General features: G+C 31.2%; 2 protein-coding genes across 2 annotated transcripts; both read left to right on the top strand.

Annotated features, from left to right (window-relative positions):
• The first annotated feature begins 396 nt into the window (after positions 1 to 396).
• On the top strand, positions 397 to 1,409 carry LOC131850104 (uncharacterized). The gene is made up of 2 exons (XM_059200271.1): positions 397 to 546; positions 623 to 1,409. Exon 2 carries the CDS (start codon positions 828 to 830, stop codon positions 1,407 to 1,409), a length of 582 nt encoding a protein of 193 aa, XP_059056254.1. The 5' UTR covers positions 397 to 546; positions 623 to 827.
• A 1,696-nt stretch (positions 1,410 to 3,105) lies between these two features.
• Positions 3,106 to 7,381, top strand: LOC131850081 (uncharacterized). The gene is given in 3 exon segments (XM_059200233.1): positions 3,106 to 3,261; positions 3,404 to 6,010; positions 6,012 to 7,381. Coding segments are annotated over 2 exon segments (3,651 nt in total). The 5' UTR covers positions 3,106 to 3,261; positions 3,404 to 3,418; the 3' UTR covers positions 7,071 to 7,381.
• Positions 7,382 to 12,243: the final 4,862 nt, after the last annotated feature.

Genomic DNA, 12,243 nt, shown 5'->3' with positions numbered 1-12,243 from the left:
ATTTTGGGAATTGGTGTAACCTCAGTTTATAGTGTATTAAAAGAATACAAAGAAAATGAACAATTTAAGTCTCCCGAAAAACGAGGACCGAAACACAGTTTCAAAGATAAACTAGACGATTTTACTTTTGCCGCTATAAGGCAAAAAGTATGTACATCAATTTTTTTATGCAAATGAGCCACCCACCATTGTAAAGGTAACTTAACCTTTATTCATTCTACTGTATTATATTCTGTGTCTATCATAATGTTCTTTGTAAAACCAAGTATAAGATTGCGTAGACTTCCTTACTTAAAAACTTTTTACATTACTTTACAGATTCTTAAGGCAGTCAATAATGACCCAGACTTACCCAATTTTTCTTGAGTACATTAAGAAATGTTATGAAACATTTAAATTTCAAATATGTCACAAAATCAAGACAAAGCATTTTAATTGACAGACAGGACATTATTTTATGGCGCCAGCGATATCTTCAAAAAATTAAAGAGTATCGAAGGGAAGGAAGGTATATTTATTACCAAGATGAAACCTGGATCAACGAAGGTAATTACAATTTTCAGCTTTCTTTACATTTAATTGTACTTTCAATAATTAATTAATATTTTTCACTATATTGAAGGTCATGCACCGAAGAAGGCATGGATTGACCAGACAGTGTTATCGTCCCGCCAGGCCTTCCTAGATGGCTTGACCACTGGCTTAAAACAGCCTTCAGGAAAGGGCAAACGATTAATTATCGGCCATATAGGCGGGGAAGAAGGATTCGTAGAAGACAGCTTATTAATATTTGAAGCAAAAAAAATAAAGAAGATTATCATCAAGAGATGAATGCCGATTCCTTTGAGAAGTGGTTTAGGGGGATCTTGCCAAAACTAAAACCAAATTCCGTGGTAGTGATGGATAATGCCCCATACCACTCCAGGAAACTAGAATCGCTGCCTACAATGTCTTGGATTAAACCTAAAATACAAGAGTGGCTAACGAGCAAAAATATTTCATTTGAAGCAACAATGGTTAAAGCTACTCTTATAGAAATTGTACGGCAGCACAAACAAGAACATTGCGATAAGTATGTTGTGGACGAGATAGCAGCGCAGCATGGGATAATTGTTTTACGTCTGCCCCCATACCACTGTGAGCTGAATCCCATTGAGTTGGTATGGGCGCAGGCTAAAGGATATGTTGCAAGAAATAACAAAACCTTCAAAATGACAGAAGTAAAAAAACTTTTTGAAGAAGGCCTTCAGCACATCACACCTGAAAAATGGAGTAGCTGCGTATCTCATATAATTAAAGAAGAAGACAAAATGTATGGTCTCGACCACATGATCGACAATGTTTCAGACAGATTTATAATTAATGTCACCGAAAGCGATAGTGATGATTTTTTATCTGATGATGAATAAAAACAATTTATGTTATAAGCGATTTTTTATTTTCATTACCTACCTATAAATGTTATATTTTATACATCAATAGTTTCAACTACATGATGCATTGAGAATAGGACAGTCTTACAAGTTTCCTCGCAATGTTTTCCTTATTGTCTAAAACACTCGGTATTCAGTATAGGTAGATACTATAGGAACTTAGTCGTCGAAAACTCGTTGATATGTACCAAGCACGACTAAAATTCGTATCCCGTACCCGATATCGGTAGTTTGGCACACTAACTATTCACTAGACAATGGAGGCAATTTCATTTATTAAAGAGTTTTTTCAATGATTCACTTTGTCACAACACTATTTTTATTTCATCAAAAACTGACAACACAGTAAACGTCAGTTTACTTCGTTTAATTAAAAATACGACTATAGTGTGTAGTTTTCGGACTCTTTCTATATTTTTCACCTACAATAATAAATAAATAACTTTTTAAAAAAGCTTTTTAATACTTTAAATTTATTTACTTATAATATTTTATCTTCACTTTTAGTTGTTCCTGAATTAGTGAGTGAAAATATTTCATATTTTGTGTAGTGATGTCATGTTTTTTTTAATGGATGATTAAATGTTTCACCCACGTACGCTAACGGTTTATGCTGGCAGGGCACCGGTAAAGGATGGTATGATGATGAGCATGAGGTCAGGTCAGTTGGCTCATCGTGATATATTCACCAGGAATTGTATTTAATCGTAAAATCAATCAATTATAATCAAAAATATACTAACACATATCAACTGTAATTTTTTTTATTTATGGGAAATATTTCATGAACAAGTACAAAACTGATTCTAAAGTACCTAATCTAATGTGGGCTTGTCGCACTGTTGTTTGCATGCATCTACATAAAATGCACAAAACTGTGCTCCCGCCATACACTGCCGGTGTAATATACATATGTATACTACGGGGCTACCAGAGGAGCATAATGAATAAGCACGCATTAAGTGCAGCCAGTAAGCCCATCATAGCGAATTCTCCAAGATAGTTTCCGGGGAGTGGAGGGGTGGGCGTCATATTTTTGTTACAGAAAGAATTAAATATAAATTGAATCTTATTGATGTTGGCATAAGGTTTATAGTTAGGCCATGTGTAGCGAATTGTATGAATACATTAAATATCTCCATATTGGTCGAACGAAATATACAATATGCCAATAACTCATATCCTCAAAATCACTGATGTTGAGGATTATTGTGTCGGTAACCAAAATTCCTACGAGTAATTCAATGTGTGACTCACTTCACTTCCTATATGTATAAGAATTATAAAATAAGTTTTGACATATAAATTATATAAGCAATGTCTCTTATATCAATCATATCTAATACATAGTTGCGTGTCACTTGATATCTGGATATGGAATTGGATTAGACGGCCTCGGTGGCCTAGCGGTTAAGCACACCGCCTTACTTCCGATGGTCTCGGGTTCGATTCCTTGCACGGCACAAACTTTTTCATTTATTGTTATTTCTTATGTTATTACGAAAAAAACATCTGTATATTTATCAGTCTAGATGGCGCTGTGTGAATTGTCCGGTGATTATTATTGTTATAGTATCCCCATTGCTAGTCAGGTCAGGTCAACCTCCATGCGGCCTACCCTAGAAACCATAGTGGTCGTCAATTTTTGGTAAATTCGCCACGGGAAAACTGACCTAACTTCACGCTCATTCTATCATCCACAGTTGCCCCGCTAACGTATAACATTAGCGCAGGCGGACACCTTGTTCCCTTATCATCTCTGAAAAAAAAATTAGAGGAATATTCTATCTTCATAGGTATATTTTTTTAATAGGTATTTTTATTTGAGGTAGGTATACATAAAGAGCTTTCTGTATTATACACACTAAATTACTTTACTCCATCTGTCCTATAACGATCATAATAATTATGTTATTATTGAATTTTTCCTAGTTATAGTTAATTACCAAAGACTAATCCTATTGTTTCAGGGTAATTAAACCAATATGACCGGCGTTTCTGAGACGAATTTAGGTGAAAGGCAGAGACAACTAAACGCCCAAGTCTCGGCAGCGAAGTTGAACAATGTGGACTTTGAAGAAATTGTGGCCAAAGAAGAAATTAGTGACAGGGATAAATTGTTTAAAATTGATTTAGCATCAGAGCAGCAAAACGTCGAATACATTGTTAATATCCTTAAATGTGGTGACAGTCTATATATAACGAGGGCACTTAAATGTGTTTGGATATTCGACGATAAATATTCCAATATCATCAATCCAGAAAATCTGCAACAGAACATTTTCCCGTTTATGTCGTTCAAATTAAAAAAGAAGTTTCTAACAACTATAGCCACTAATTTGTTATGTAAAAAGCGGGCGACGAGTTTCTATACTTATTGTATGGATACAAAATACATACACATAGCGCTCAAATTTTTTATTATAACGACCGATGATTTTAAATTAGAAGCCATTCAACATAAATCTACGCCTTTCCATGTAAATGTATGTGAACAAGAAGATAAATATATGAAGGATTTTATTGGAAATTCATTTGAATTGGCTTATGCGTACTTGGAAAGTGTTGATGATTTCCATAGGGAACGTATTTTATACATGCTACGATATCTGTATACAATATCAAACGAAGAATTTTTGGACCTGTTGGAAAAGTATGATTCTGGACGTAATAGAATTTGTTGTTATGGGTTGAGAATTAGTAAGTCTATAATGCAAAAGCATAAAGATAGAGTATTAACCAATATAAAAATATACATAAATACTGTGAACAAGAAAGTTCTAGCCAAATATTCCAATGAAGACAATGCGCGGTCTTATCTGAAGTCTTTTCTTCCTGAAACAGCGGAAGAGTTTTGGAAAATTAATTATTGTAAAGTTTATAAATTCATACTGGAACTTATACCAAAAGAAAGACGATTTGAAACTATTAAAGGTTTCTTTAAAGAGAAATATAATGAAGAATTTGAAACTAAGAAAAAATTCTATGAATTATATTATTATAAACTCATGACTCCAACAGAACAAGAGGCTTGGGCGCTACATCAACTAAATAATAATAAAGAACTCTTAGGGTCTGAAAATGAATACTTATGGTATAGGTTTATAAACTTTAAAATTTCTTTTAGTGAAATAAAGAAGTACGTGATGATTACAACGAATGCCGATAAAAGAATACGCATTGTAAACGTGTTAATAGAATCGGCAAGAAACCAACACGATTTAATTATTTTGCTTAGCTATTTCTATAACAGGCATGTAAATGAACTGAGCAAAATCAAGGAATCATTTTTAACTGATATTATAGAAAAACACAATATATTTGAGTTCGAAGATGAATGTTGGAATGCATTCAACAAAATACTTTATAGCCTAAATATATATAACAAGACAATAATAAATAACTGTTCTACTTTACTGTATGCAACAACTTTAATATATCATATATTAAAAAAGAAAGATTTACCTGATGCTTTACAGCAATACTTAAATTGTGAAATGCAATGGTACTGGATAGAGGGACACATAAAATCACTTTATACAAAACTTAATCTTAGTCAACAACATACTGTTTATCAATACTTACTACATTGGTATACAATAAAACTTCAGTCGATGGATGCGGAAGCCGATGATAAAAAAGTTTCCAAAGATGTACGACGCTATATTGACATGATTCTTAGTATATTAATATTTCACAAAAAAACAAAAGAACAATGTCCAGATGTTGTCATCAAATTCGTGAATCTAGACTGGGATCGGTATAAAAATCATACAATGTTTTACAAAAAACAAGATAAATTCACCAATGATGACGTATTAGTACATCAGTTAAAAAAAGATCCAAGGGTAGTCGCTGACAGATGCGACGAGATTAAAAAAGAAATCCTGGAAGGCAATTATAAATATACAATAAAACGATTCCTAAGAAAACTCAAAATATATTTTTCTGATGATTTGGTTAAGATTTATTTAAATCTTTTCTTAGATATCTTAAAGTCAACGGATCCTGATAAGCTGTATATGTTTACTGTACATACTGTTGTATATGGTATAATCCAATTAGCTGATGAACAAACACTGAACGATTTGATGTTGAAATATACTCCAACGGAGCCAAAAATAGACTACAGTAAAGTAGATTTACTGCTCTTGAATACTCAATCGGCAATTTGTCGTTTTGCATGTTATTCACGTCCTCCCGTTCCCCTTTCAAATATTCGTATGTACATAAAGGGCGATTATGTTAGGTTCTGCTTACCCATGTTCAATTATTACGCATCGAACCTACCCCTATCACAGTGCATGAAATTTATCGAGTCATTACTCGATGCCCCAGTATCAATTCACAAGCACGGCCTACGGCTAGCATTTTTATGCTTCAGCACTGAACAGTTAAAAACTTTAATTGTACATGTTTGGAAAACTACAAAAAATATATCTGTGAGATTTATTTTATACAATGCTTTATTTAATCAAATAGTGAATAGTGATGAAACTAAACAAATGCAGTTATTCCCTGTATTAAAATCGTGTTTTTTGGAATTGAAGGAAGACGACCAAAAATATTTAATAGATGAATATATATATTATATATATTCATCTTTTAACTTATAATAGGCTTCCACATACATTTTTGGGTGAATACGTAGAATGTGCTTGGCAAGCAGTCAACAACTTGTCAATTGATAAAACAATAAATATAGAACGGAAAGAAAATGTTATTGAAAATATTATTAATGAAATTCATTTATTAAAAGCAGATTTTGTCAATTCCATTATTAAAAAACATTTAAATGATATGTTGGTCGAAGGGGGAATTATGACAAAATATACAGATAGTTTACATAGTCTGCATACGAAGATTTGGAAACTTTCTGCAAGTTATATAATTTTTTTTGCTGATCAACAATTAGATGAAAATGTTAAATTAGCGGAGTTCATTATAAAAAAATGCATAAATTTGTGGAGTTTTGTAAACGACGATATCTATACAATACGACAATTTTGTTGTCAATACCTAAACTTTCTTATTGAAAATCGATACGATAACAAAAACTATGAAGATGCAGTTCCTATTTTTGAAAGTATCTCAAAAATTTTACAAGATTCGTTGCCTGTATTCGAAACGTACTTGGCTATATGGGACTTACAACTGACTATTGCCGATAGAATGGTAGTGGAAGCTGGTAAACTAAAATATAACACAACAGAAACAGCTGAAGATAAAGTATTGGTGATAAAAGAAACAGTATTACAATTTGTTAATAGGGTTGGAGATATTATTAAAGACAGAGTTCTCAGTCATACTCACTTCTCTTGTTTCAACAACAAAATTGAATACAGAATTATTTCTACAGTTGAAAGTATTAAAAATAGTCTTGATATTAATTACGAAACTCAAATGGAGGTCGCCGATTTACGTGTGATTATTTCTAAGGGTTTATCAGAGTACACTATGTTTGAAACATATTTACTTGCTATGTATATACTGCCCACTACCAGTTCACGATATTGGAGTGATGATTACGAAGACGTTATAAATAAAATTAAAGAGTCCAATAATTTACAACTAAAAAGTTATTTATATCAGAAATTTGTTAATTCTGATTACAAGAGACGAAAATTCATTATGTGAAAGTAGCTGTTGAATGTATTGTATTATTTGTCTAAAATACTGTATAACATTAAAGTGTAGGAGAATCATTAAGGAATACGAAATGATTTTGATTCGGAATTATCTGATTTATTCCTCAATTGAGATTCGATTCGACTTATTATTTAAGACACTTCATTTTTAATGTTTAGTATTGTTATTGTTCTTAAATTCTAAGCAACGCTACTTGAACAAATATGTCAGAAAATATCAAAATTGTTCACTATTAAAATAAACTCATGTTTAGGTAGATAAGTTACTATTAATGCTTGTTATTGTTTTATTATAAGTATAATAAAGAAGATTGTTTCATTCGCTGTTTTATTTCATAATAATAAATAATTAAATAAATACATAGCAGCTCTGAAAGCAATAGTGATATTTTTTTCCAATTTAAAGAAGATTGCCAGATATAATTAAAACTACTACTACCAAACGAGGGTTCTTGAGTTTTCTTCATGTATAAATGAAACACATTATTATTTTGCGAACTTAATTTATAATCTACTCAAAAATGCAACGTTTATCAATACTCCGTATAAAAAATAATTACATAACAACGAATATTTAATCTGCTACGACACAGCTATTTAGAATGAAGCTACCTATTCATTACGTTTATATCACCACCAACACAAACCACAGTATATAAGTATATTCTCCAAGTACATATAGGATAATGATAGAAGCGGGAAATAGTCTAAAAGGCAATTGTTACAGTAGTTATAATGAAAGTATCACGGACGAAATAGAAGCTCCGCACCGCCTGACAGAGAAATATACTGATGTATGCCTGACTTCAAATATTGGATAACTATTTTGTCGTTCGGGGAAAAAACATAAAATTACTATATATAAATGATATACGCAATCAACCAAGAATTAAACTAAAAACAGTCAATACAACCATGATATATTATTTTCTCTGAAAATACAGTAGTTTCATCCTCTACGTTGTGTTTTGCGAGGTATATAATTTAATCTCATGTATAGTAATGTTTTTCATATAGGAAGTATTTAATGTGTCACAATAAGGAAATTCAATTTATAATTTTCTTCTTGTTATTTAATTTATTCTGCGATAGGCTATACCTTAATATAAACAGTTGATACAATATGTTTTGAACTATTATTATTAAATTATTTTCCAATATCTTTAGGCAGGGCACACCGCGCCTATATATGGATGGTGTAACTTACTGTATTTTTAGAGACTATTCAAATAGCTTAGTATTGATTTTAATTCTAGTTCGCCTTCATATAGTGCTTATACTTTGTAGCATAGATGCCCTAACCTTTTCCGAACGCCAGAAAAAAATATATATAAGTAGGTATAGTCACACGTCACAATGCTAATGTTGCCCATTAAAAAGATATTAATTGTAATAAATAGTAATTTGAATAGATAAATGAAGTCAAATAAGCAGTAGAAAGCATGAAGTACGGAATATATCTATACTAATTCACATTTATACGAATTATATATCATACATTTAAGAGCTGCCTTTTCACTAATTTAGGTATTAAGTAAAGTAAAAAAGTATATAAGAGAAATAACCATTTTCCGTCTCTGCAACCTTCATTTTATTAGGAATTAAACTTTCACTTATTATTGCATCACTTCAAACTGCAGTTTATTTTTTCAAGCTACTCTAATGCTGTTGGCCGCACCTTTACAGCTTCACCGGCCGATAGGGCGAGTTCAGGTGGCACTACAACCCCGTGGAAGGACTTATGGAGCGGCTGAAGGCCAACTTCCGCCTTAAGTCTGACCTCTAGAGGTTCGAACTTCGACTCAGGTCGTTATAATCGTTATCCCCGCTTGAATTGAACGGGCGATCCATCGCCCTCCGATTGTATTGTAATAATACAGTAAAAATCGTATAAGACTAAAAAAAATATAAAATATAGTAATTTAAAAAAAATATACAGCGATATGAGTGTACATAACTTATAAGCGTGGGAAGATCTTGAGAGATGTTCCAGTAAACTTATACACACATAGTAAATCCATACTAATATTATAAATGCGTATGTGTCTATTAACTTTCCTCCCCAAAATTCCTGAACTAACTGATATATATATAGCCTGTATCTAGACAGACAGATACAGGCTATATGTCACATGAAAATAAAAATTGAAGAAATTTGTATGTGGAATTATTCACTTCTCTAGGTTAATCTAGAATATTATTCAGCCTGTACTTAATTTCATATTCATTCAGATATTTAAGCGTGATTCAGTAAAAAGCTAACAAACACACATTTATAATATTAATAGTATTATAAAATGCGATATATTAGAAGGGAAACTATAAATTTAAAGCTTAAATTACATACTCGTAATTTATCTCTTCTTTCCTAAATTCATATTGCACGATAAATAATGTTTGTAACCAAAAATAAAGTAATGGGAAATCAACTTCAAAGATATAAAGTTGAATTCCATAATAAATATTTTATTTTATGGAAGACTTGTGCATTGATTCTTCTATTTCATTTAGCAACCATAGATAATAAGTGTTATTGTAGAGAGATCGTATATGTATAAATAAAATTTTAAATACGCAATTGTTAATTAGCATTTTTAGCTTTTAGATCAATTTAGAGAATTATATTTCAGAATCGTATAATAAATAGTTAAGTCACAATAAAGTTTCTTCTATGTTAGGGAGGCTATTACTAGGAAGTGAGAATCATTAGAGGTAAAATAACATACAATTAGTTCTAATTATGTATATAAACAGGAAACCAGTAGAAAAGTTATTTTTATGTGATATAATACAAAATTTATTGAATTGAAATATTTTTGTAAGATGGGCCATTTTGGCTGCCTGTGGTGCTCTTCGCCTATATACGTAAACGGGTGCCATTTTCCATTTGTAGAGTCATTTACAATGGAGCTTACATAAACATTTCTACCAGTTTCCTTTTTATAATTACTATTTACCTACATTCTTACATAACCCGACCAGGCGATGCAAATTATATATACATCCAATCCAAACAGCAACTCCAAATTATTGTCTGATAATTGCTTTGATTCTACAAAAAGCTTATAAAATAAACATAAATTTAACATTTGCATAAATACTAATGGCACTAACATTGAAAAATTTCATCGAAATATTAAAATACTTAAAAATTCCTACTCCCTTCAACTTACATGTTGTCTCTTTCGCACTTATCACATGACGTCATCCGTCCTTATTTTACGAAATCAGGAGATTAAAATAGCCACTCCTAGAGCGAGACAGGTAACATTAACACATAATAGTCACATAGTTCAGGTCCGCTTATATAAAATAGATCATAATACGCTTTGCATAAAGTAGCTATTTCAACCACCCCAATTCTCCTTTACATTATTTTGTACTAATGAAATTAAGGTTCCTTTTTAGTTAACAATAATTTACCGATTTCTATTACAATGACCCTTATTGCTCGAACAATTAAACCTATAATGCAACCTTACTTTTCTAATAGGAAATAATTACTACCAATTTGTATTTTATTTCTCAACATTATAGTTTATCTTTAAACGAACTCCAAATGTTTCATATCATAGACAATTTTATTTAACAACGTGCTAGCTAAATTAAATCAATAATCGACGACTGGACTTGTAAGATATAACCATAAACAACTCGATTATACGCATATATAATATACTAATTGTCATTTAATACCGTTACATTGGTAGCTAAGATTGAACTGCAACAATAAAAAAAATACATTGTCTATACCTATCTATGTCTATCTATGGTCTAATAGTGTCGTTAACTATATTTGTGTAACATTTAAATCTATTGCTAGACAAAAATTGATGGTAATTCCTTTGAATTGGTATTGGTATGACACAGGGTTGGATGTATTAATCATCGTATTTTTTTCTTACCAAATGAAGACGATATCATACCATAGACAAAACCACTAGATTAATAATAATAACTATTTTACATGACTAAAGTCAAGTCCTTTCTTTTACGTATTTTTTATGCTATTCCTGTTGCAGTTATTCATAACATACAGCTATGACTAGAAACATAATCTAATATTATAAACTCCAATTACTTATAGATAATCATGTGCGTATTTTAATTTTTTTTCATATTAATAGAAGATTATGAAATGTTGCACCTGCTTGCTGTAACGGTTAAAGCCAGCGGGGAACCAGTGTAGGATGATAAGATGAGCATGAGGTCAGGTCAGCACATCGTGACAAATTCAACAGGAATTAAGAGAACTGCTGAATGAATGTTTATAACATATGACGTGAAATTTAATTGTATTCAAAATAACCTAAGGTACCATATGTTATTTTTTTTTCAACAACTAATTATATGAAAAATCCTTAATGTTTTGTCTATAGTACGAATCTTTCGTTTCAAGTACAGTCAGCTTCATGAAGACATCTCTCTTAGTCACATAATGGTCAATAATATATTTACCGTAAACTTTCAAATATATGGGGACTTAGCATACTGCCGTATTTTTCAATGATTATTATTTAGTCCTTGCATAATTTCAACATTTTATAAATATGTACAACAGTATTTAATTAATTATACTGTATATTGTTATTGGATTAATAGTTAATAATATAAAATTGACCATGGTGTCATCTGTATCTGTATGAAACCAAATGCACATGGAAATTTCTAATAATCTAAATGTATTTCACGTAGGACGTAATAATATGGCTTGTGTAAACAATTGACAAATACAGCGTTTAACATGTGTAATTATTCTAATATATACTGAAATGGAATAAAAACAACAGTGTATATATTAACAAGGATTGATCGCCATCTAAGTGAGAATACAAAGACCGTAGATGGAGAATAACGTTTATAGATTTGAAAGCCGACGTAAGTGTAAGCGAGATAGAAGACAACGTCCGTTATCACCTTCTACGAATTAAGCTGATTGACGAATTAGGTCACAAGTTTTATATCGGCTCCAATGTTCTTACAGCACAATCTCCATTTACTTATAGACCGGCTACATATTATCTTTCACCCCCTTCGATATTAAAATGTCCGAAATTTCATAGTTGTATGAAAATAAAATTTAAATTAAAAATGCTGACAATATGTTCCTATTTCGGTGAATTAAATATTATAAGACAGTTTATAACGCAGGACACATTTTA

This window comes from Achroia grisella, unplaced genomic scaffold (assembly GCF_030625045.1).
Source record: "Achroia grisella isolate CSIRO2021 unplaced genomic scaffold, CSIRO_AGI_Agris_v1 utg702, whole genome shotgun sequence".
NCBI lineage: Eukaryota > Metazoa > Arthropoda > Insecta > Lepidoptera > Pyralidae > Achroia > Achroia grisella.
This window is presented reverse-complemented; position numbering and strand designations above follow the sequence as displayed.

Bases quoted from the DNA above. Each gene is read 5' to 3' on its own strand.
- LOC131850104 (XM_059200271.1), top strand. From the start codon at position 828: ATGAATGCCGATTCCTTTGAGAAGTGGTTTAGGGGGATCTTGCCAAAA.